Raw genomic sequence first — 21,754 nt, forward strand, 5'->3', positions numbered from 1 at the left:
TTTTTTTTTTTGCCTTCATTTATCTGGGGAAAGTTGACTGAACACCGGGCTCGTTTTTTTCAGCTCCGCTCTGCTTCACATTCACCCAGTAACACACATTCACACTGGGAGCCGTGCAGGACAAACAGTCTGATGCTGCTGCTCACTGAGCGGTCGGGGGTTCAGTGCCTTGCTGAAGGGAACCTCGGCGGTAGGTGTTGAGGCAGGGGAGAGCATTTCTCATTCTCTTTCCATGCCGAGATGTTTCTGCATTGAAAATGAGTAAAAATAGAACGATTTTCAAATGCAGTAAGCATGAATGTTGTTCTGTTGAGTGCGGACAACCACAGAAATATGAAGAAATCTCTCAAAAAAATAACATATCTCTATTCAGAAGACATGATCAGCGTGTTTTGGCTCTGCAGCCTTCATCAGCATCATTTTGGATAGTTCAGGCTGTTTCTTCATATTTCTGTCGTTGCCATAACACGTCGCTCCTATTTTGAGTTGAGCAGCTGCAGTTTCTGCCGTTTTGGATTCAACCGCTGACCTTCCCACTAGGCTTGGGCGATATCCCAAATTTCATATCGCAATGCTGCCGATATGCGATATTATCGCTATTGGCCAGTGAGGGGAGACGTGGGTGTTTTTTTTTTAAATTAAATTTTAAATTACATCAAATTTCTAGGTTATCGATAATCATAATAATAATAATAATAATAATAATAGTGATAAGTAAGGAATAATGCCCGACTCCGTGGAGGCAACCGTCCTCTGCTGCACGTCGGACGGTTCTGGTCTCCCCGTCGTCCATTAATTCCTGATAATGGACTCCTGGAAGGGCATTATCCCGCTTATACCATGGTCACTTGCCAAAGAAAAAAAAATGAAGACCATTAATTTATATTTTCATGTGTTTTGTAATCAAAATCTAAAGTTTTTCACAAGCCATAACTCAGTTTCCCTGGTAACACCTGAGGGTTTGACTAATACCTGGAACAATCATTACCGTCCCATAAGGTTCTTATGCAACAGAAACGTTGTTCACTGCTCCAGTAAATAGGACGAACCTTAGATAGGACTTGGCAGCAGGAGATATTTCTAGTCCGCTCAGCTCATAGAACCCTTTGGCTCAGCTAGGAGCCAGAAAGCTAACGTTATGCTAGCAACATTCAGAGTCAATAACAAACAGTAAATATAATTTAACAGTATGTTTAACAACAAGACTAGCTAGCTATCAGCCATGTCATTGTCCCCAAATCAATATCAAGATTTTCACAAACATACAAATTGTAAACGGAGGCTTTGACTGCGTCCCTGTTGCTATGGTTACTCATTTTAGATACAGGCTGATACTATGTAGCCAGCGCATTAATTTAGAACGGTGAACAGACAGTTTCACTGGAACTACTTAGTAGGAGTCCATTATCAGGAATTAATGGACACCCTGCAGCCAATCAGAATCGAGTATTCATCCAGACCATGGTATAATAATAATTATACCATACCGTGGAAAATATTGCAATATTTGAATATTATCAAATATCAGCCCAAGCCTACTTTCCCCACAAACCCACCTCCATCACCTCTGGTCCATCATCACCCCAAGGATTATTGAGGATCACTGCTGACCTGAGATCTGGACACATTAAATCCGACACCTTTGAGAAAACACAGTATTTAATACACATTACAGCAAACTGTAGAATATTTTAAGTTTGTTCAAAACTGAGGGTGATCATACAGTCCAGATAGAAAGGACTTGATCAGACAGGATTTGATCTTTTGCATGGGTGGCTGAAAATGTGCTGAGTCACTGGTGTTCAGGTTTGCTGGTGAAGCATCAGACCAGAGTTCAGACAGAGGCATCGTGCTCAGCCAGGTCCACTGTTACTAACAAATCTTGAATGATCCTACTTGGTTATTCAAGATTTGTTGCAGTGGTTCCCACTCAAAAACACAGTCCATAGACTAAATTGCTTTTAATATCTTCTATTAAATATGGCACAGGGGAGGAAAAAGGACACAGACGTGCGCTCCCCTGCTACGTATTTAATAAAAGATGTTAGAAACCATTTTCATTTACAGATTATTTTCGACTGCGAACCACTGCTACAAAGCTAAAACATCATAGACCTCATTAGAGTTTGATATCAATATAGAAATGTCAATCTTTCATGTAAAATACAAAACTGTATTGTCTATTGTCTATCAGATAGATTCAATAGATTCGATCCCGTATGTAAAATGCCATAAAAACAGCACAGATGCTGTAAATGTTTTGAAATGTTCTGAAAGCCAGATGTTCGCTGTCTGGTTCTTCTCAGAAGGTTTTGTTGGTGAAGGGGATCTTGTTCTTCAGGGCCAGGGTGGAGTTGACCTGTGCGGCCAGCAGCAGGCTGTGCCACTGGGCGACCGGCCGCCGCGGGTTGGACAACATGTCGGCCCAGTGCCGCAGCTGGTTCCCCGAGGCGTCGCAGCCCAGGAAGATCTTCCCCATGGCGTCGTTCCTGGTCATGGCGTCGTGGTCCCACACCGAGATCACCAGGTGCACCCTCTGTGGACAGAAGCCAGCACAGGTCAACCCAAAGCCAATCTCGGAACCCATCGTCTATCAGTCGGCTGTGGAGAAACGTTCGACTCTCGCGTCTCGAGTTGCTAATCGGACTGTAAACAATGGCCGCCGCACGGAAGAGGAAGTCTTGGCCCGGATGTCCGCTGGCTACACCGTAAACCCCCAAATATTGGCCGTCGCCCCCAGAGTCTAATCGTCGTCTGACCGATAGACAATGGGTTCAGAGACTGACCCAAAGCATCACAGAATGTGAATGATGAGCTAAGTAACAATGGATGGAAGTAACAATGATACAACTTCAGAGCCAAACTGTTCAGCCTGATTGGATAATTAACGCTGCACTAAACAATTTTCCAACCACTAGAGGCTGACAGAAACCGCAACACATTTGTAAATAGAGCACAGCAAAGCGACTGGACTAAAGAGGCCCCTAAGGACAAAGGATAAAGGCTAACAGCTAAGCTAAATGTTACGGAGAAGTGTCACCGGTTACCAGTCTCGCTTTGCCAGATCTTTCTCCTGCTGAAGGTCACATGTCCCACAATGACAAGTGAAGAGGCAGGTAGCAAGTTTACTAGTTTAACAAGTTTACTAGTTTAACAAGTTCACTAGTTTAACAAGTTTACTCGCTCGCTTCATCGATTCCGCCATTACAAGAATGTTTTTCAGGAATGGGAGGGGGAGAGCGCCGCTTTTAAACAGCGAGGGAGGAGACGAGCTACTTTTAAAACAAGACTAGGTCAAAATCTAGTATATGGCTGGACCGTGTATGGGTGTGCCATGTGCCACGGCCGACCAATGGCCCACATTGATCCTCCTGATCCAAGCCCCAGTCGCTCTGGTACCCATCAGTGCCAAAAACGCCGTTCGCCGGACACCCGGTGACACACCGGCGTCGGGACCCCCGCCGAAATCTCGGCCGGATCACCGGGAACAAATCGGCGCCCGGCTATCGGCACTGGCCGGCACCGTGCCCCCGGGAAACTCCGCAGTAAGCCCTCGGCGCCGAAACCTCCATGCTTGTCTGTGTCTCTCTCTCCGCTGACAGAACAGAGCATATGCATCAAAATAAACGGCGATATGATATAATTGTATAGATTCTACTTTAGCTTCAGTTAGCTTCAGCTTACATGCATGATATTGGTCAGCCTGCTTACTGTGTGGGAGAAACTGGCTCCCGATCTCAGCGGAGAAACAGGATGCCGGAGAAAACGAAACTTAAATTTCTGGCTCTGTGATCCTATGACGTGCCACGTGCCACGGCCGACCAATGGTGGAACTTCATCACTCAGTCAGTGAGTGACAGACATTCGTTGCGTTTACAGGGCTGGCCCCGCTGTTGCGGTCCAGCCAAAAATGTAAAGCTACTGAATGGAGCGGGAGGAGCTTTTGACAACAAGCTTTAGAAAAGAGGTGAAAAGAGCAACACAGCTGGCTGCTGTGTGGATACTGTTTGTTTTTTTGCTCAGATCCGACTTACGTTCATGTTTGAAAGTGACGTCTGATATCAGTTTGAACATCAACCTATGGTATGAATGTTAATATGTGAATGTGAAGCAGGGTAGTGATGAAAAAGAGCACAAACCTGTCCCTTGATATATAAATGAGGGATGAAAAAACCTGTTCATCGCCCTGGAGAGATTTTATGAAAAATTTCAACCCAGTCATACTCACTTGGATTTGGTCAAACGACACGTCGAAGGTGAAGGATTCGTTGTAGTAAGGATTCAGCGTCTTCTTTTTGATGGACGTCTTCTTTTTCTTCCACTTCCTCTTGTCCAAAGCTAGCTGCACCTTCACATAGGGATCTACAGACAGGAGGTGGGATGAATCTTTCAGTTATCATCTAGCCTTCCTCAGTGCACCTGCAATCTGTAACTTGTAAAATATAGATATTATTTTAAATCAGTGTGTCTAGTTTGGGGTGACACACATTTGTGTTTCTTTTCAACAAAACGTATTTAATAGCATTGCATACTGACATTTTGTTATATGGCCTTTCAAGTTGCGTCTCCATGATGGAGGAACAGTGTAGAACTGTGTGTTAGTTAATAAAGTGTAAATGTGTATGAAGCAGCTAGAAGCAGAGAGCAGCTGAGTCAGCTTGTTGTGGTGTGGCTGTAGATCCATTCAGTAACGTTCTCAGTAAAAGTGAATAGTGTGATAAGGTGGATTTGTTTCCAAATGTAGGTTACTGTGACACAGTAAACTGTCTTGTCTTTAGCCCTAGTCTCTACTCCAAAACATGAAGAGTTGGAGCTTGAGAAGAGTCAGCTCAGTTAACCTGAACAAACTGTTAGCTAGCTAACTAGCCAGCAAACACACTGATGTTAATGTGAACACGCTAACGCTAGCTGCTACTAGCTACGTTAGCTACTGTGCTAATCAGATGTGTTAACAACAAGACAGTGATGGTTAGCTGACCAGATGCTATGGTTAGCTAGCTAACAAGCTGACATTATCTAAACACTAAATCAATCAGATGGATCAGTGATGAAATGATCAGTTCAGTCAGAAACAGACAGAAATTAACCGTCTGTTCAATTCTGTTGAGACGACAGAAACACAGTCAGCTGTTCACAGAGCTGAGGACCTCCAACATGGCCGCCAGAAGGCACATTGTGTCACCTGAAAATGCTCTATGAACATGTTTAATTAAGTCTGTATATATAATTCATTGTGCAGTGGAGCAGTGTGTGATGAGCATCAAGCAATTGTATATGTGTTAATCTTATTTTATTTTACTTAATTTTAATTATTTTTTGGTTCATTAGTGGGAGGGTTTTTTTTATTTTTTTTATTTTTGTTTGTTTATGTCTTGTTTCTTTACTCTGTCTAAAAAAGAAAAGAAAATGGATCACATGTTTTTATGACGGCTACTACGGTATTGTTTTTGATATCATGTTTTCCAATAAAAATACTTATGAAAAAAAAAAAGAACATGTTTTGTTGAAAAGTAGCCTAAAAAAAAACATGTGTTGTCCCACAGTAGTTGATGAATGTGTTGAAAAGGAAAGGTGCTTTTTCAGAGTGAATTGTTTCTGTCTCTCAGCTCTGACCGACCTGAAGATCCTCCAGAGTCCATACTCTTCAGGTTTTTGGCCTCCAGGATCACCACAGTCAGTTTGCTGGCAGTGGGAACGTAACGCAGAGAAAAGCAGATCTCCCCGAGATTTTCCTCCTGCAACACGCAAACATTACAACACACACACACACACACACACACACACACATAGAACGTAAAAGTCTATTCTTTTTTAATGCCGTTGAAATATAATACCATTAACTAAATGTGAATATTGTGAATGTCAGAATATACTGTAGCTGTGTGTGACTATTTTACCAGAAAACCAGCGCACCAAGAAACTGTAAGACCTTGAAAAGCAAATGTAAGACTTGAAATGCTTGAAGTTGCAGTTAGCTTTGTTCAAGACCTTTTAGGCCTTGAGATTATTATATTATATATTATATTATTTATAATATATTATTTAAGACATTTTCAGAATCTGCAAACATCCGGTTTTAAAAATAAATAATAGTTTACCACTTTTTTAGGCTGACAACATCATACTAAACAGTCCCGAACTAATGTAGATGGGGGTCTCTTATGGAGAAGAATAAAATTATAGGAGAAGAAAAAGCTTGAATGAAAATATATTAGATTTTTTTGTTTATATTGGTGGTTATTTGGAGGGCAAAGTTAGGGACGATAAGCGGTATTACTATATATCACGGTAATAACACTCATTTTTATTACTGTGACCACAGTATTGCAGGACAGCTGAAATTTAATTGAGACGCATTTGACTTTATTTCAGATGCTGTTATTTGGATTTTTTGTGTTGTTCAAAACTCTCCTTGCAGTTTCTATAAGCTAAACCAGTGTTTTATCATTTTGTTTATTAAGAAAATAGTCAAATGTCTTGTGATTGATATAATAAATTCGTTTTTAAGTAATTGAAGCATATTACAGTACTGTTTTTAAAGTTTTTAGTAATTACTGAGATAATGTCGTATATAGAGATAATTTTGGTCACGATAATCGTATTATGAAATGTTCACATCTGCACAGTCCTAGTCATAGTTTAACCCCATAGTTTTCTTTTTTTTTTATACTTACCACCACATCTCACTGTCAGAATGTGATGTAAAAACTGTACAGTGTAATGGGAACCAGTGGTGGAAGAAGTACTGAGATCTTTTACTGAAGTAAAAGTATCAGTACAACAATGTAAAGATACTCCATTACAAGGAAAAGTCCTGCATTCAAAATCTTACTTAAGTAAAAGTACATAAGTATTGGCAGCAAAATGTACTTAGAGTATCAAAGTAAACGTACTCATTATGCAAACTGTCCCCATTTAGAGAGTTATATTTTTCATAAATTATTGGAATATTAATACTGATTTATTGACATGTACATGTAAGCAGCATTTTAAAGTTGTCAACGTGAAGCTAATCTTAACAATTTAGCTATACTTTTGGGTAGTCTAATCTATGACAATGCTATTTTATAGTTATTTTATAAAGATGATCAAATGTTTTAAATATAAAATATTGATCTGAAAAGTAACTAGTAACTATAGCTGTGAAATAAATGTAATGGAGTAAAAAGTACAATATTTCCCTCTAAAATGTAGTGGAGTATAAGTACAAAGTAGTTGTATGGGAACACATGTTCAGAGAGATACAGGCAGCGGTCTGACCTCGAACTTGGCGGGCTCTCCCAGCTCCCTCCACTCCTCGATGACGTGGTTCCAGTCGACGTCTCCGAGCTGCAGCCTCAGCTCGCCGATGATGTCGTGTTTGGTGAATCTGTTGAAGTCAAACACCTGCATCACCACCGTCGACTCAGCGAGGGAAGCCTTCGATATCTGGGTGGACAGACGGTTCAGGTTAAGAGACAGTTAGAGACAGTTTTTGACTGACAGGCTGGATTTTCCCACCACAAGACAAAGACCTGGATGCTGAAATGTCTGCTGTGGATGATTTTTATTTTGCATTGATTGAAGATAGACAGGGCTTAATACATATATATAATGCATAAATAAATATAATTTTTTTTTAAAGTGAAGTACAGTGATAAATACAACAACCTGCCTGAGGAGGTTAGGCCAGAAGAATCATCTTTTAGTTTGTAATTTGCAACGGCTGAACAGAAAGCAAAACTTGATTTTTCTAAATAATTCCCATGGGGCTGCAGCCAAAGTGCAGCAGCAGTTCAGCAAACATGCAGAAGAAAGGCTTCGTGTTTGCACAGAAAACAGAACAGTAAACCTGCTGGTCTGATATGGAAAAACGGTGTATCGTCTACCTGGAAGGTGAAGTGCTCGTTGAAGACGGGGCTGAGCGTGCTCCTGAACACCTTGGTCTCGCAGGTCTTGGTTTTGTCGGGGAGGATGTAGACTTTAACGTACGGGTCGGAGCTTCCTCCCAGGTCCATGGCCTTCAGCCCGTCCGCCTGTTTGATCCCCACAGTGAGCTGAGAGGGAGACAAGAGACAGACAGGAGTCCATCTGATCAGTTAGCAGACGCAGCATCAGAGAAACAAGCTGAACACGGTCAGTGATGTCAGTCCCTCCCTGTACTGACAGAGCTGTGATCTGTACAGTGGTCAGTTACATACATGACAGATAAATGACACGGCTCCCACATGTCTCCACCTGTCTGATATATACGGTGGCCGAGACGTGTCAAACGAACTGCAAATCCAAAACGCTTTGCAAATTCGAAAAACACAAGCGCATTAACAGAAAACACAAATGCAAAAGCCACAACATAACAACGGAAGTGAGCAACTACGGATGTTGACAATGAAACGGGCCGACTGTTACTGCCTTCACATGTGGAAGAGGAAAGTTCTTGCCCGTTTGAGAACAACATTGCTCATTTGTGACAATCCCATAGCGATTGTAATCATAGTTAGCTTGCGAACGTTTCACTTACTTCTCAAACGGGCAAGAACTTTCCTCTTCCACATGTGCAGGCAATAACAGTCGGCCCGTTTCATTGTCAACATCCGTTGTTGCTCACTTTGTTATGTTGTAGCTTTTGCATTTGTGTTGTGATTTTTGCATTTGTGTTTTCCGTTAATGCGCTTGTCGTAAAACAGTAAAGTAACGTTTAGTTTTGTGTGAAAGCGCTCAGTGAACTACATCTCTGTCTCACCAACACCAACATGAAGGAAACATAGGAAACACACAGGCATGGTGTTAACGTTAGCCCCCACTGTACTGAAACTATCCTAAACCAGTTTAAACCCGTTCTGACTGTCTACCTTCCAGGTTGTGTATAATACTCCTGCTGTCTGAGAGGGACTGAGCATCAGGCTCTGGGCAGCTTGTGGAGAGAGAAAGTTATGACGTCACTTACGGCACTTTTGGGTGTGTCGTCTTTCTAATTATGTATTTTCACAGTCTGATACTTCAACAGTTTTACCACAAACTGCGACTTTCTTGACTTGCAAAATTATCTTTTAAATTGACAAAACATCATATGTGTAATTCATGGCACAATTCAAACGAGAGCAAACAATTATTTGTCTCTCGCCATTGACTACCATACATATTTTTTCCAAAATAAGGTCCCATGGTGGACAGCGGAAGGGGAGGGACTTAGGCTGTCTATAAAAGTGATTTGATCGACGGTCACAAAATGCTACCTGGCTAACCAAGGCTAACAGTAATTTCTGTGCTGTTAGCATTTTGTGAGCCTCGATCAAATCTGTTTTTTTATGATGTTTCAGTTGTCTGACAACAGAAACAGAAAGATCTGGACCTAGAGGGATGAAGTGATCCAGATTTGCATCTCTCTGGAGCTGGTTTTTCCCTGCTGTATCCTATTACTATCTGCTGCTGCATCAACCTCATTTCCCTTCAGGGATCAATAAAGTTTCATCTCATCTTGTCCGTGCTCATCAGCTCACCTCTGACTGAGCACCGTTGTACTCCAGAGAGTAGAGCAGCTTTCCTCTCTGGTCTTTGGTCGAGCCGTAGTCCACATCCTCCGCATCAGGCTGGACCTGGAAAGAAGGTTCAGTGATAAAAACATATTAATGAAGCAATAAAACAATAATAAACACGACAAAAGCAAACCCCTTCATTTTATCCCTGAAATGTCCTTAATTTCTCCATTACATAAACGTGGGTTTATAAGGGATTTCTTCATGGGTTGGTTCACAGAGAGACTATAGTAATTAAGGGATTTTTCTTGCCTTTTGTGCAGGTTTCAGGGTTATTACATGGAAATTAATGGAAAGTTCCTGTCTCCCTGAATTTTTCATTAAATTAAAAATCAAGATTAAAGGGTGTTAAAGGAGGTTTCAATGGGGTCTCCTCCATTAATAACTCCCTTAATTTTAAGGGGATTTTGCATGACTTAAGGGGTGAATTAATGTAAATTAATGAAAATGTTATTTTAAGGGATTACTGGTTCGTAGAGAAATCTTAAACTTTAATTCTAAACTTCATTTATATATCACCTTTCCCAGTGAGCATTTTTCCGTTGAAAAGACGTTTAAAAAATGACTATGGTCAGTGAAAGTTTTTTCACCGACTACTTGAAGACGTTGACTGAACGTTCACATTTAGACCATATTTCACTGGGATATTACACCGGTGAAATATGGTCTAAATGTGAACGTTCAACGTTCAAACAGGAAAAATAAAGGGAGAGAGAGAGATGGGGGGAGACATGTGACAAAAGTCCACAGCTGGATTCAAACCACAGACATTGCTGTTATGAGGTTTGCATCTTAACCAGCAGGCTACCGGAGCACGCTGCATTTTGTATTAAATATTTTAGTATATAACCCTTAGTATATACACCACTTAACTGTCAGTGTCAGTACTTGCGTTACAGCAGTAAGCGCAATTTCTTATTTTACATTAATGTATAGAAGTTCTCCCATTACGATGTCCTGAAGCTTCTTGTTGGCAGCACACAGCCTGTATAGTTCCATATTTATGACATTTTAAATGAAACATTAAATGTGTTGAAATTACGTCTTTGTGTAGACCACATTTCACCTACCAGTGCAATATGACTTTGGAGAAATACCTTCACACTAATGCGTCTGTCGGCCATCTTTGATTTCATTACAGTGGAGATTTGTGAGATACTTGTCTTTAACTACGTTTTATAGTTTATTTGTGCACAGGAGATGCAGCGTGAGCCAGCGCAGTGCAAGTAGACAAGTGAAGGATTATGTAAATCTGTCTGGCTCAGTGAAATTCAACATAGTTTTTTCTTTACGGAGCTCTCCGACTTTTGTAGGTAGAATCCTTAATGGAGCGGGACAACAACCGATACGACCAAAGGCTCCTGCATCAGGGCTAAATTCACTCCAGCTAACATGTTGGATTGGACAAATATTGCTGGAATAGTACAGAAGGTTGCTGGAGACGTGATTTAGTTTTATTATATTTTGTATGTGACTATTGAAGTTTGTATGTGACTAAGATATCCAACTTCTGTAGTTTGCTGTACGAACCAGTAATCCCTTAAAATAACCTTACATTTTCATGAATTTACATTAATTCACCCCTTAATTCATGCAAAATCCCCTTAAAATTAATGGAAGAGATCCCATCGAAACCTCCTTAAACACCCCCTTGACTTCTTACCTTCTAATTTAATGAAAAATTCAGGGAGACAGGAACGTTCCATTAATAACTCATTAATAACCTGTAAACCAAGGCATGAAAAATCCCTTAATTACTAGTCTCTTCATGAATCAACTCATGAATAAATCCCTTATAAACCCATGATACTAACCGTAGTTTTTTTTATTTTTAATGGATAATTACTGTTTATGTAATGGAGAAATTAAGGATATTTCAGAGATAAAATTAAGGAGTTTGGTTTCGTAGTGTTGAATAGCTAATTATAGCTAGCCTAAAGTGAACTAGCTAAAAATTGCTAGCTAAGCTTGTAAACTCTTGACATCTTAAAAAAAAGTTCTGCACATTCAGTTTAAAATTTAACAATACAAATTCAAATCCTGCAATTCAATTTCAGTTTTTGCAAACGATAATTCAACTCGAGCATCAAAAACTCAAACGAACTCAATTCAGTTTGAGTTTCTCACCAGCGCTGTGCTGGTTTTCCCGTTCAGCGCCTTCAGGTTGAGCTGCTCCTTCCTCTTCCTCTTCTTCTTCCCCTTGCAGCAGCACTTGACGCAGATGCAGAGACAGCAAAGCAGGAGCAGCAGCCCGCCGGCCACGAACAGAGCGTAGACGGCCCACCGAGGCACTGTGGGACACAACCAGGGTTATTATAGTTTTGCATTTTTCATTAGTTTTTATTTTTATTTCGTTTTGACTCTTTGTTTTCAATTTCAGTTTAGTTTTAATTAGTTTTTAAAGCGGGTTTGCTAGTTTAGTTTAGTTTTTATTTTTTGAAAATGCTTAGTTTTAGTTTAGTTTTTATTAGTTTCAGTGTTAGTTTTAGTCTTTTTTGTAATATGGGGTATTTGTAAGGAGCGAGATTCAAAAATTCAAAATATTAGGCTTATGTATGAAATAAATTAACAAAGACGAAAACTAAAGACATTTTCTCTATAATTTTAGTTTATTTTAGTTAGTTTTGTAAACACACAGTATCATACAATACAGTTTCAGTTACTTATTGTTTTTTTGTAAAGCCTCGTTTTTATTTTTATTTCTATTCCAGTTAACGAAAATGTTTTTTCACACCTAGTTTTCGTTATTTTGTTAGTTTTCATTAACGATGATAACCTTGGACAGAACAGAACAGACTGAGCTCAGGACCGATCTGTTTGGGACAGAGCGAGGGTGAAGAGCGCTGCTTAGTACCAGAAGGGGAGCGTATCTATGTTCCCAAGGTCCTATGTTCCCAAGGTCCTATGTTCCCAGGGTCCTATGTTCCCAGGGTCCTATGTTCCCAAGGTCCTATGTTCCCAGGGTCCTATGTTCCCAAGGTCCTATGTTCCCAGGGTCCTATGTTCCCAAGGTCCTATGTTCCCAAGGTCCTATGTTCCCAAGGTCCTATGTTCCCAGGGTCCTATGTTCCCAGGGTCCTATGTTCCCAGGGTCCTATGTTCCCAAGGTCCTATGTTCCCAGGGTCCTATGTTCCCAAGGTCCTATGTTCCCAAGGTCCTATGTTCCCAAGGTCCTATGTTCCCAGGGTCCTATGTTCCCAAGGTCCTATGTTCCCAAGGTCCTATGTTCCCAAGGTCCTATGTTCCCAGGGTCCTATGTTCCCAAAGTCCTATGTTCCCAAGTTCCTATGTTCCCAGGGTCCTATGTTCCCCAGTTCAATATTCTGTTAACACACATTAACCCTCCTATTGTGTTCGGGTCAAATTTGACCTGTTTCAAGTTAAAATATTTCATAAATATTATCCAATTTTTTTTTTTATTGGAACAAGGCTTCAAAACAGCTATATAAACACAACAAAATGGTTATCATTTTATTTGATTTTAACCCTAACTCTAACCCTAGAACTGGGGAACATAGGACCCTTTGTCATGTTCCCATTATGTGCCATATAAATCTGGGGACCATAGGAGCCTGGGAACATAGGAATGACTCCACCAGAAGAAACCATCAACAGATCCACTTCAGAACAAGACTGTAGTAAAATTCAAAGAGGGTCCGAGGCTCTCTGCTGTGCTGTGCAAAAGTTCAAAGCCTTTATTCTACTTTGGCAATTTGAAAAGTTAAAACTGGCCGATGCGTTTCAGCCAATACAAAGTCTCAAAATGTAATGAAATGAGGCTGAACCAGCCTCCATGTTTCTGACAGGAATCCAGTTCAGCTCAGGTTCCTCCTCCAGTAAAGGATTCTGGTCCAACAGCAGGAACTGGACTGGACATTTCCACCTGTCGGTCACATGACAAGGTTCGCTAACGCTTCAGTTCAGCAGCTGAAACAGTTTGCTTCAGGTTAAGAACCCGGGTCGTCGCCCAGCCGCCCCCCGACCTCCACACCCTGACTGTCCACTGCCAAACTACTTCCTTTTTTTTTGTTTTTTTTTTTTATTTATTTATTTAGCACAAAAGAGTAATTCAAACAAAATATCCATAATGTATACCAACATCATAAAGAGCATGTGCAAGGAAGACCAAAGAAACCCAGAGGGGCTTATGGAGTGTCTCCCTTAATAACAATCATACATAATTACAATATAGTGTAATAAAACCCCAAAAAAAGATTAGAAAGAACAAAACAATATGAACAAATCAATAGGTAGTAATTGAATCAAGTAATACTGTTAAATAAATAGGGGGAAAAGTATAAAATAAGTAAAAGAATATTAAAAGAAACCGAAAAGAAAAGAAAAGGAAAAGCGGAGTAAAGGGATAAAGAGAGAGAAAAAACAAAACAGTTTCTAGTTTCTAGTCCTGTCTCCTCCAGCTGATCCTTTCTGCTGGGAAACACATTTCTAACACCTTTTGTGCACGGACAGGGTGAATTGTATTTTTAGACGTCAGACTGCTGCGACTGTCCAGGCGGCACATAACCGTTCTTCATCCACACAGTGATCTGAAGCCCAAGCTTTAGTCTTTTCTAGGAAATATCTCTGCTCTGCCTTTGCTGTGAGAGCGGAGAGCCTCGCTATGACACTGATGTGAAGCATGAAGCAAGAGCACAGCCAGGAGGATTAAGAGGAGATCAACTGGGAACAAGTGGAAACGGAGAAGGAAGAAATGTGCTCCTGCTGTGGAATTAGATACAGCAGGGAACAGCTGCTGTGTGTGTGTGTGTGTGTGTGTGTGTGTGTGTGTGTGTGTGTGTGTGTTTGTGTGTGTGTGTTTGGGGGCGGGGGTGGGGGGGGGTTCCACTAAACCCTAAGCTCTGGCAGAGTCCCTGAATCTGATATCAATTACAACTTCTAAACCCCGTTATTCTGACTAAATTCCTGGGGATAAAGTGTCAAGTTGAACTTTATTTCTTTATTTCTTTATTTCTGCTGGGGTTTGAGCAGCTTCACTTGCATGTTGTACAAACAAAGAAAAACTATTTTTGTGCACCTAAAAGTCTTTGAGTGACAGGTGTGTGAGGGGAGAGGAGACAAGGAGAGGAGAGGAGACAAGGAGCGGAGAGGAGAGGAGAGGAGAGGAGAGGAGAGGAGAGGAGAGGAGGAGAGGAGATGAGGAGAGGAGAGGAGGAGAGGAGACAAGGAGAGGAGAGGAGACAAGGAGCGGAGAGGAGAGGAGAGGAGAGGAGGAGAGGAGAGGAGAGGAGGAGAGGAGAGGAGGAGACAAGGAGAGGAGAGGAGACAAGCAGAGGAGAAGAGAAGAGGAGAGGAGAGGATGAGAGCAGAGAGGAGAGGAGACAAGGAGAGGAGAGGAAACAAGGAGAGGAGAGGAGACAAGGAGAGGAGAGGAGGAGGTTATAAATTCTAGTCATTATAATGGAGAGTGAGGATCGAGGTAGGTAGGTAGATTCTGAGGAAGAGACAGAATCCGAAGAGACAGAATCCGTTGGAATTTGAAAAAACCTACAGGAAATAGAATTGGAATTTCCCATGCATTCTCAATTCAGTTCATGAATGGCCCCAAGCCTGGTATTGATCCTGTGATTGATTGTTGATCAGTTAGATGGAGGTCAGCTGTGAGACAGACTGTGATGGAAGGAATGTAGAGATAAACTGGACCGGACTTGATGAAACAAAACTTATAAACCTGATTATTTTGATGAAATTCCTGGAGCAATGACTGATATTATTATCTGGTTAATATGAGAAATGATTATTCACAGGTCACCAAACTATCAGCTCAGAGGAACTTTGGTCCTGATGCTGCCTGATGGAATTTTTAGATTTGGCAAAACTGATGTAAATTTTGCACATTTCTGGCATCTTCTGCTTGATCCTCACTCTCCATTATAATGACTAGAATTTATAACCTCCTCCTCTCCTCTCCTTGTCTCCTCTCCTCCCTCCTCTCCTCTCCTCTTCTCCTCTCCTCTCCTTGTCTCCTCTCCTCTCCTTTCCTCTCCTCCTCTCCTCTCCTTGTCGCCTCTCCTCTCTTCTCCTCCTCTCCTCTCCTTGTCTCCTCTCCTCTCCTCCTCTCCTCTCCTCCTCTCCTCTCCTTGTCTTCTCTCCTCCTCTCCTCTCCTCTCCTCTCCTGTCCTTGTCTCCTCTCCTCTCTCCTCTCCTCTCCTCTCCTCTCCTCTCCTCTCCTCCCCTTGTCTCCTCTCCACCTCTCCTTGTCTCCTTGATAAAAAACCAAAATATCAGATCTGGACTCGATTAGGCGGAGATCTACAGAGAGAACCACACCTTACCTCACCCAGCTGACACCCATGGGTGGTTAGAGGTGGGGTTGAGTTGAGTGGGGTTAGGTGGGGTTAGGTGGGTGGGGTTAGGAGGGGTCACTTACAGGGAATCTTGTCCAGCAGGTCGTTGATGAAGCCGGCGGCGGCGTCGGGGGGGCCGGTGGTGGTGGAGTTAGTGAGGCTGGTGGTGGTGACGGCGGGGGGATGGGTGGGGGGGAGGGGAGCAGGCGGGGGACGGCAGGCATGGTGAGGGGGGGGTGAGATCTGAAACAAGAGGGGGGGGGAGTTAGTGTTGACTCTGGTACATACACACTACTGTTGTGTCAGTCTGCGCTCTAGTGGTGAAGCAAAGTGTTACAGCTCATCAGAAACAGGAACTGTAAAGTTAGATGAAGTCACAAGGAAACAGCATTTTGACAGTGTGCTGCTTCTGTAATGTGAGGCATTTCCTGTTGAAACAACTGAACGAAGGCCAGTCTGAACAGTCTCAGATCTTCAGTCCAGTGGAAGAGCGATCCACAGTTTAAAGTCTCGATCAGCTTTAGTTTTCAGTCCAGAGGTAGTTACTTTTACTTATATAGCAGAAGAGGTAGCAAGGTAGCAAGTTCACTAGTTTAACAAGTTCACTAGTTTAACAAGTTCACTAGTTTAACAAATTGACTAGTTTAACAAGTTTACTGGTTTAACAAGTTTACTAGTTTACTAGACGGCATGGTGGCTCAGTGGTTAGCACTGTTGCCTCACAGCAAGAAGGTCCCAGGTCCTCTCTGTGTGGAGTTTGCATGTTCTCCCCGTGTTTGTGTGGGTTTCTGCCGGGTGCTCCAGTTTCCTCCCACCATCAAAGACATGTATGTTAGGGTTAATACTCCTGTCAGTGCCCCTGACCAAGGCACTGGCAAAAAGAACTGGAGTTGGTCCCCGGGCGCTGTACTGCGACTGCCCACTGCTCCTAGTGTTGTGTATAGGATGGGTCAAATGCAGAGGACAAATTTCCCCACGGGGATAATAAAGTATACAAATACAAATACAAATAGTTTAACAAGTTTACCAGTTTAACAAGTTCACTAGTTTAACAGGTTTACTAGTTTAACAAATTGACTAGTTTATATGTATTTATATGTATGTATTTTTGTATGTATAGAGCATCTTTGATGACAACATGGCAGCGAACGTAAACTCCAGGCTCTAACACGGCCCTTCAGGAGACAACGGGGGGAAGAAACTCACTACTCCGTCTGGCTTACAGTCTGTGGAAAGAAGGCTGCTGATAGTCAGGTGAAAACCTCGTAACTCCAAACTAACCACATGACTTTTAGAGTTTATCCACTGGGGTTTTGAAAGAGTTTTATCAGACCAAGAGCCACAGAATGTTCTCAGCCCACAGAGGAGCCAGGATCCTTCAGCTGAAGTTAACCTGTTAAGCCCTAGCCCTAGGAAAAAACACCTAAAATAACATACGCAAATTTAAATCAGGAATAGCTCCTCAACCATAAGGCCTATATGCATATTTCTTGTCTCCTTTGATAGGTAAGAAGCTAAGGAATTTGAATCCATTGTAAGTAAACCTATGTCTATTACCATTCCAGAGTAAATGGAGATGCAATAAAGGAAACAATAAGATTTTCATCCTCGCCTAGTATATAATCTAAATTTCAAAGGCAATATCACCATTATAACCAAGATCCCATGGGTAATAATGCAACTGAATGTATAAAGATATACTCAGGCGGTCTCCATGTTTTGGCCATGTTTACTGTTTACATGTTGACTGTTTACAGGGAGTTTTACTTCAAAACACTATTTATTTCCATATAGCCATGTTACAAATATCACAGATCCAGATCTCCCAAAAACATTGAAATAGTAATAAACACAATGAATATTGATCAATATTCATATATGACTGAAGGGCTCCATGCTATACAGGCAGATTAATGGAGAAGAGAAAGAATTTCTCAGCCCACAGAGGAGCCTGGGATCCTTCAGCTGAAGTTAAAACATGAAAATCACCAAAACTGGAGTTACAATTTTTTCACATGACACTAGGGCTGAACAATTAATCGAAATTTTATTGAAATCGCAATATGGCCTGCTGCAGTTTTCAAATCGCAGGAGGCACAATATTTGTTAAAGGCGAAATGTGTCAAAATAGCATTTTAAAGTAAATATTGTGGTGCTGCAGAGATGTCCTGGCCTACACATCATATTCTACAGACTGAAGAAAACATCTTTGTTTGGTACAGATCCCCGCAAAAATCACACCATAATCATTTTAATACGTTTTTCACTGAAAATGAGAATAATGATGTAAAAATGATCATTCCCTCTAATATCGCAAATCATATCGCAATTGCAATATCGCAATTAGATATTTTTTCAAAATCGTTCAGCCCTACATGACACCAGCTATTTCTCAGAGTTACACCCTGTCCCAGTCTGTCCCAGTCCACCAGGAACACTCTGCTGGGCGACACCATGGATAAACAGCGGAGGGTGTGCTGAGCCCATTAACACAGAGTGATTCATACTGTGATAACGCTCTGATGTAACGCCGGCCAGATTCAAACAAGGCTGCTGGAAAACACCCAGAGAGCAGAGACGGATTCCTGAGCAGACCTGACGAGTCGATTTGGGTAAATCAACAGAGCTGGAAGCAAACAAACAGCACAGGCAGCAAGCAGAGCCAAAGATGAATTATTCCTCCAGTCTGACAAGACCGAGAACAAGATCTGACTCAACAACTGACAGCTTATCCCACTACTATAACTGGAGTTTGTGTGTTTGTGTGTCCCACCATGGAGGAGAGGAGAGGAGAGGAGAGGGGAGGAGAGGGGAGAGGAGAGGAGAGGAGAGGAGAGGAGAGAGGAGAGGAGAGGGGAGGGGAGGGGAGGGGAGGGGAGGAGAGGAGAGGAGAGGAGAGGAGAGGAGAGGGGAGGGGAGGAGAGGGGAGGAGAGGAGAGGGGAGGGGAGGGGAGGGGAGGGGAGGGGAGGGGAGGAGAGGGGAGGGGAGGGGAGGAGAGGAGAGGGGAGGAGAGGAGAGGAGAGGAGAGGAGAGGGGAGGGGAGGGGAGAGGAGAGAAGAGACAAGGAGAGGAGACAAGGAGAGGAGAGGGGAGGAGAGGAGACAAGGAGAGAGGAGAGGAAGAGAGGAGAGGAGAGAGGAGAGGGGAGGAAGAGAGGAGACAAGGAGAGGAGAGGAGGAGGTTATAAATTCAATGTCTGTCCTGCTCCTCTCTCTCTCTCTCTCTCTCTCTCTCTCTCTCTCTCTCTCTCTCTCTCTCTCTCTCCACAGTGATCCAGCCTCTATCAGTTCATGAATCTTCTCCTCAGTCTGTTCTGAACAGCTGTGTCTTGTTCGGAACCGGATACTAACGTACTGCCTACTACATACTCAATATGTATGTACTGTATGTACTGCATACTGCCTACTAATTATGAAATGAAGTATGCAGACTGTTCACACTGTAGTATACAACCAAGTATCCCAGAATGCATTTCGCACTCGCCGGCAGCGATAGCGCGAATTTTAAAGCAGGACAAAAGCTGTTTTAATTTTGGCTCTACGACTGTTAATGTGTCACTTTAGTAAGTTTTAATATTTTTTCAGGCGAGAAAGTAACCATGTAGATTCCCAATATGTGGTCAGTGTATCCAAATAACGCCTGTTTGTCAATCTGCTGCGACGTTTTCGGAGATTTGAAGGTAAACAAACCAGACCAGCGCGCCGCCGCTCCCGCCCCCCCCGTTCCCCCCCCGTTCCCCTGCTCCCGCCCCCTCGTCCCCCCGTTTGTTTTCCTACCTGTACCATAACGTCCTGTGCATCACGTTCACTCGCCATCAACATTTTAACATTTTACATTTTATTCATTTCATTTTACATTTTATCCACCATGCCTCTTACCAGACGACAGAGGCAATCAGCTCGTCGTCTGCGGTACATGATTCAACTGAACCTGATTTTGGGATTTCCCCCAGAAGTAAGTATTAGCACAATATCAGCTCACTAGCTCCCAGTATATTAATGTGATGTCTGAAGACACGCAATGCATTTTGGGGCGGTTGAGTATATCCAGTAAGCTCACGGCGCATACTCAGAAATTCTTGCTAATCTAGTATACATCCGGGCATTTCTCGCGTACACAAAATTCACATACTATGCAGTTGGAACGTACTACATACTTAATTTCACGTCACACTTAGTATGAATAGTACGTTAGTATGCGGTTAGTATCCGATTCCGAACACAACCCTGGTGTCTGGTCGCTCTTTCCTGCCGCACAGGAAGTGATGCGTTTTACGTTTCCGGTTTGTTTGCAATCAACAGAAGAAGAAGAAGAACTGGGTAGTTAGCATGAGCAGTGATAGCCACCATGACTGAACAGACAGAGAAGAGAAACTCAAACTGCATCAACAGAACAGATGAATCTCTCAGAGGAAAGCGTTCGTCTCTGAGGCGAAACCAAGATGGAAAACACTCTTGGGAGGATGAGGAGCGATGAAGATGTGGCTCTTTCTCTTTTGGACTGGTTGGTTTACAGTTTATTAGCCACAGTCTACATGGACTGTCTTTATTATGATGTTGGTCAGTGCCGACACCAAACTAACAACCGCTGATCATCAAAGAGTCGCCAAAACCAAGAAAAACTAGAAATAACCGCCTCATGGTTGTGTGCCTCCGCCAGTAAACTTTGTTTTATCATTGCAAGGACAGTCTTTGTTTACTGAACATATATAATTAATGTGATTATCAGGTCAACTTCATGGATTTTGGTGTCTGCAAAAGTAAGTGACAGCACTTCCACCGTTTCTGTAGAATGACCCAAGATCGTTTTTTCAGCTACAGTGGTAAGCAAACCATTATGATGTCACAGTGAAGGTGACCTTTGAACTTTTGGATATAAAATGTCATCACTTCATCATTTTATCCTATTAGACATTTGTGTGACATTTTGTCATAATTAGCGTATGAATTCTTGAGTTATGGCCAAAAAACATATTTTGTGAGGTCACAGTGACCTTGAGCTTTGACCTTTGACCACCAAATTCTAATCAGTTCATCCTTGAGTCCAAGTGGACGTTTGTGCCAAATTTTAAGAAATTCCCTCAAGGCGTTCCTGAGATATCGTGTTCATGAGAATGGGACGGATTGACGGACGACCTGAAAACATAACACCTCCGGCCACAGCTGTCGGCGGCGTGGAGACAAAACAAGAACCAAGCAGATTATCACTTTAAAGGAAAAGTTTATCTATTATTAGTGTCTTCTATACCTGTAGTACCTGAACCCAGAGACAATATTAACAGCTTTTTGGAGATATGTTGACTCTGCTTCAACTGACAGCTGACTCTGGAGACAATACTGTCTGTGGGTCCAAGAGCTGCAGGGATGAAGAGAGGAATTACAGAGGAACAAAACCACCAAACTGATCCTTTAAGCAAAGTGTTTTACTCACTGATGACGAGCTTTACAGAAATGTCGGCATGTCAGCGCTGCAGCAGCGGGTCAGGAGACTGAAGGCTGAGAAAACTCCTTTCTGATCCACATCGCTCAGACAGAGGGGAGTTACAGGAAGGGGAAGGAAGTGACTCTGGACCGGACATTTCCCACAATACACCACTGAAACTGTTTGATCAGGCGGAGGAAGCGTCTCCCTCCTCCCTCCCATCCCACAGACTGTTTCCACCGCAATCAGCAGGGAACAAAAAATATGAGCAATCCCTCTGAAACACACATGTTATGGGACTGCCCTAACATACGAGACTTCTGAGTGGGAATATTGAACGTATTCAGAGATACAAAATTCCCTTCTCTCCTAGACTATTTGTTTTAGGTGATCCTTCTCTTCTCAGGGATCTCTGTCCCAGAGTGGATTCAAACAGCTCATGCTGGGTCTCAAACTAGTCATGTGTGAATGGAAGACAATTGTAGCACCCAATAATGTAATAATTTCCTGA

At 42.3% G+C, this 21,754-nt stretch overlaps 1 protein-coding gene across 1 annotated transcript; it reads right to left on the minus strand.

Moving 5' to 3' along the window:
• Nucleotides 1-1,713: 1,713 nt before the first annotated feature.
• On the minus strand, nucleotides 1,714-19,607 carry syt8 (synaptotagmin VIII). The gene is made up of 9 exons (XM_071527286.1): nucleotides 19,599-19,607; nucleotides 15,905-16,064; nucleotides 11,643-11,806; nucleotides 9,480-9,575; nucleotides 7,869-8,036; nucleotides 7,261-7,428; nucleotides 5,618-5,735; nucleotides 4,229-4,362; nucleotides 1,714-2,536 (listed from the first exon to the last, which is right to left on the minus strand). Exons 1-9 carry the CDS (start codon nucleotides 19,605-19,607, stop codon nucleotides 2,303-2,305), a joined length of 1,251 nt encoding a protein of 416 aa, XP_071383387.1. The 3' UTR covers nucleotides 1,714-2,302.
• Between the last annotated feature and the right edge of the window lie 2,147 nt (nucleotides 19,608-21,754).

This window comes from Centroberyx affinis, unplaced genomic scaffold (assembly GCF_046629955.1).
Source record: "Centroberyx affinis isolate AG114_WGS23_722 - 3 ecotype Tasmania unplaced genomic scaffold, CSIRO-AGI_Caff_v1 ptg001515l_1, whole genome shotgun sequence".
NCBI classification, from domain to species: domain Eukaryota; kingdom Metazoa; phylum Chordata; class Actinopteri; order Beryciformes; family Berycidae; genus Centroberyx; species Centroberyx affinis.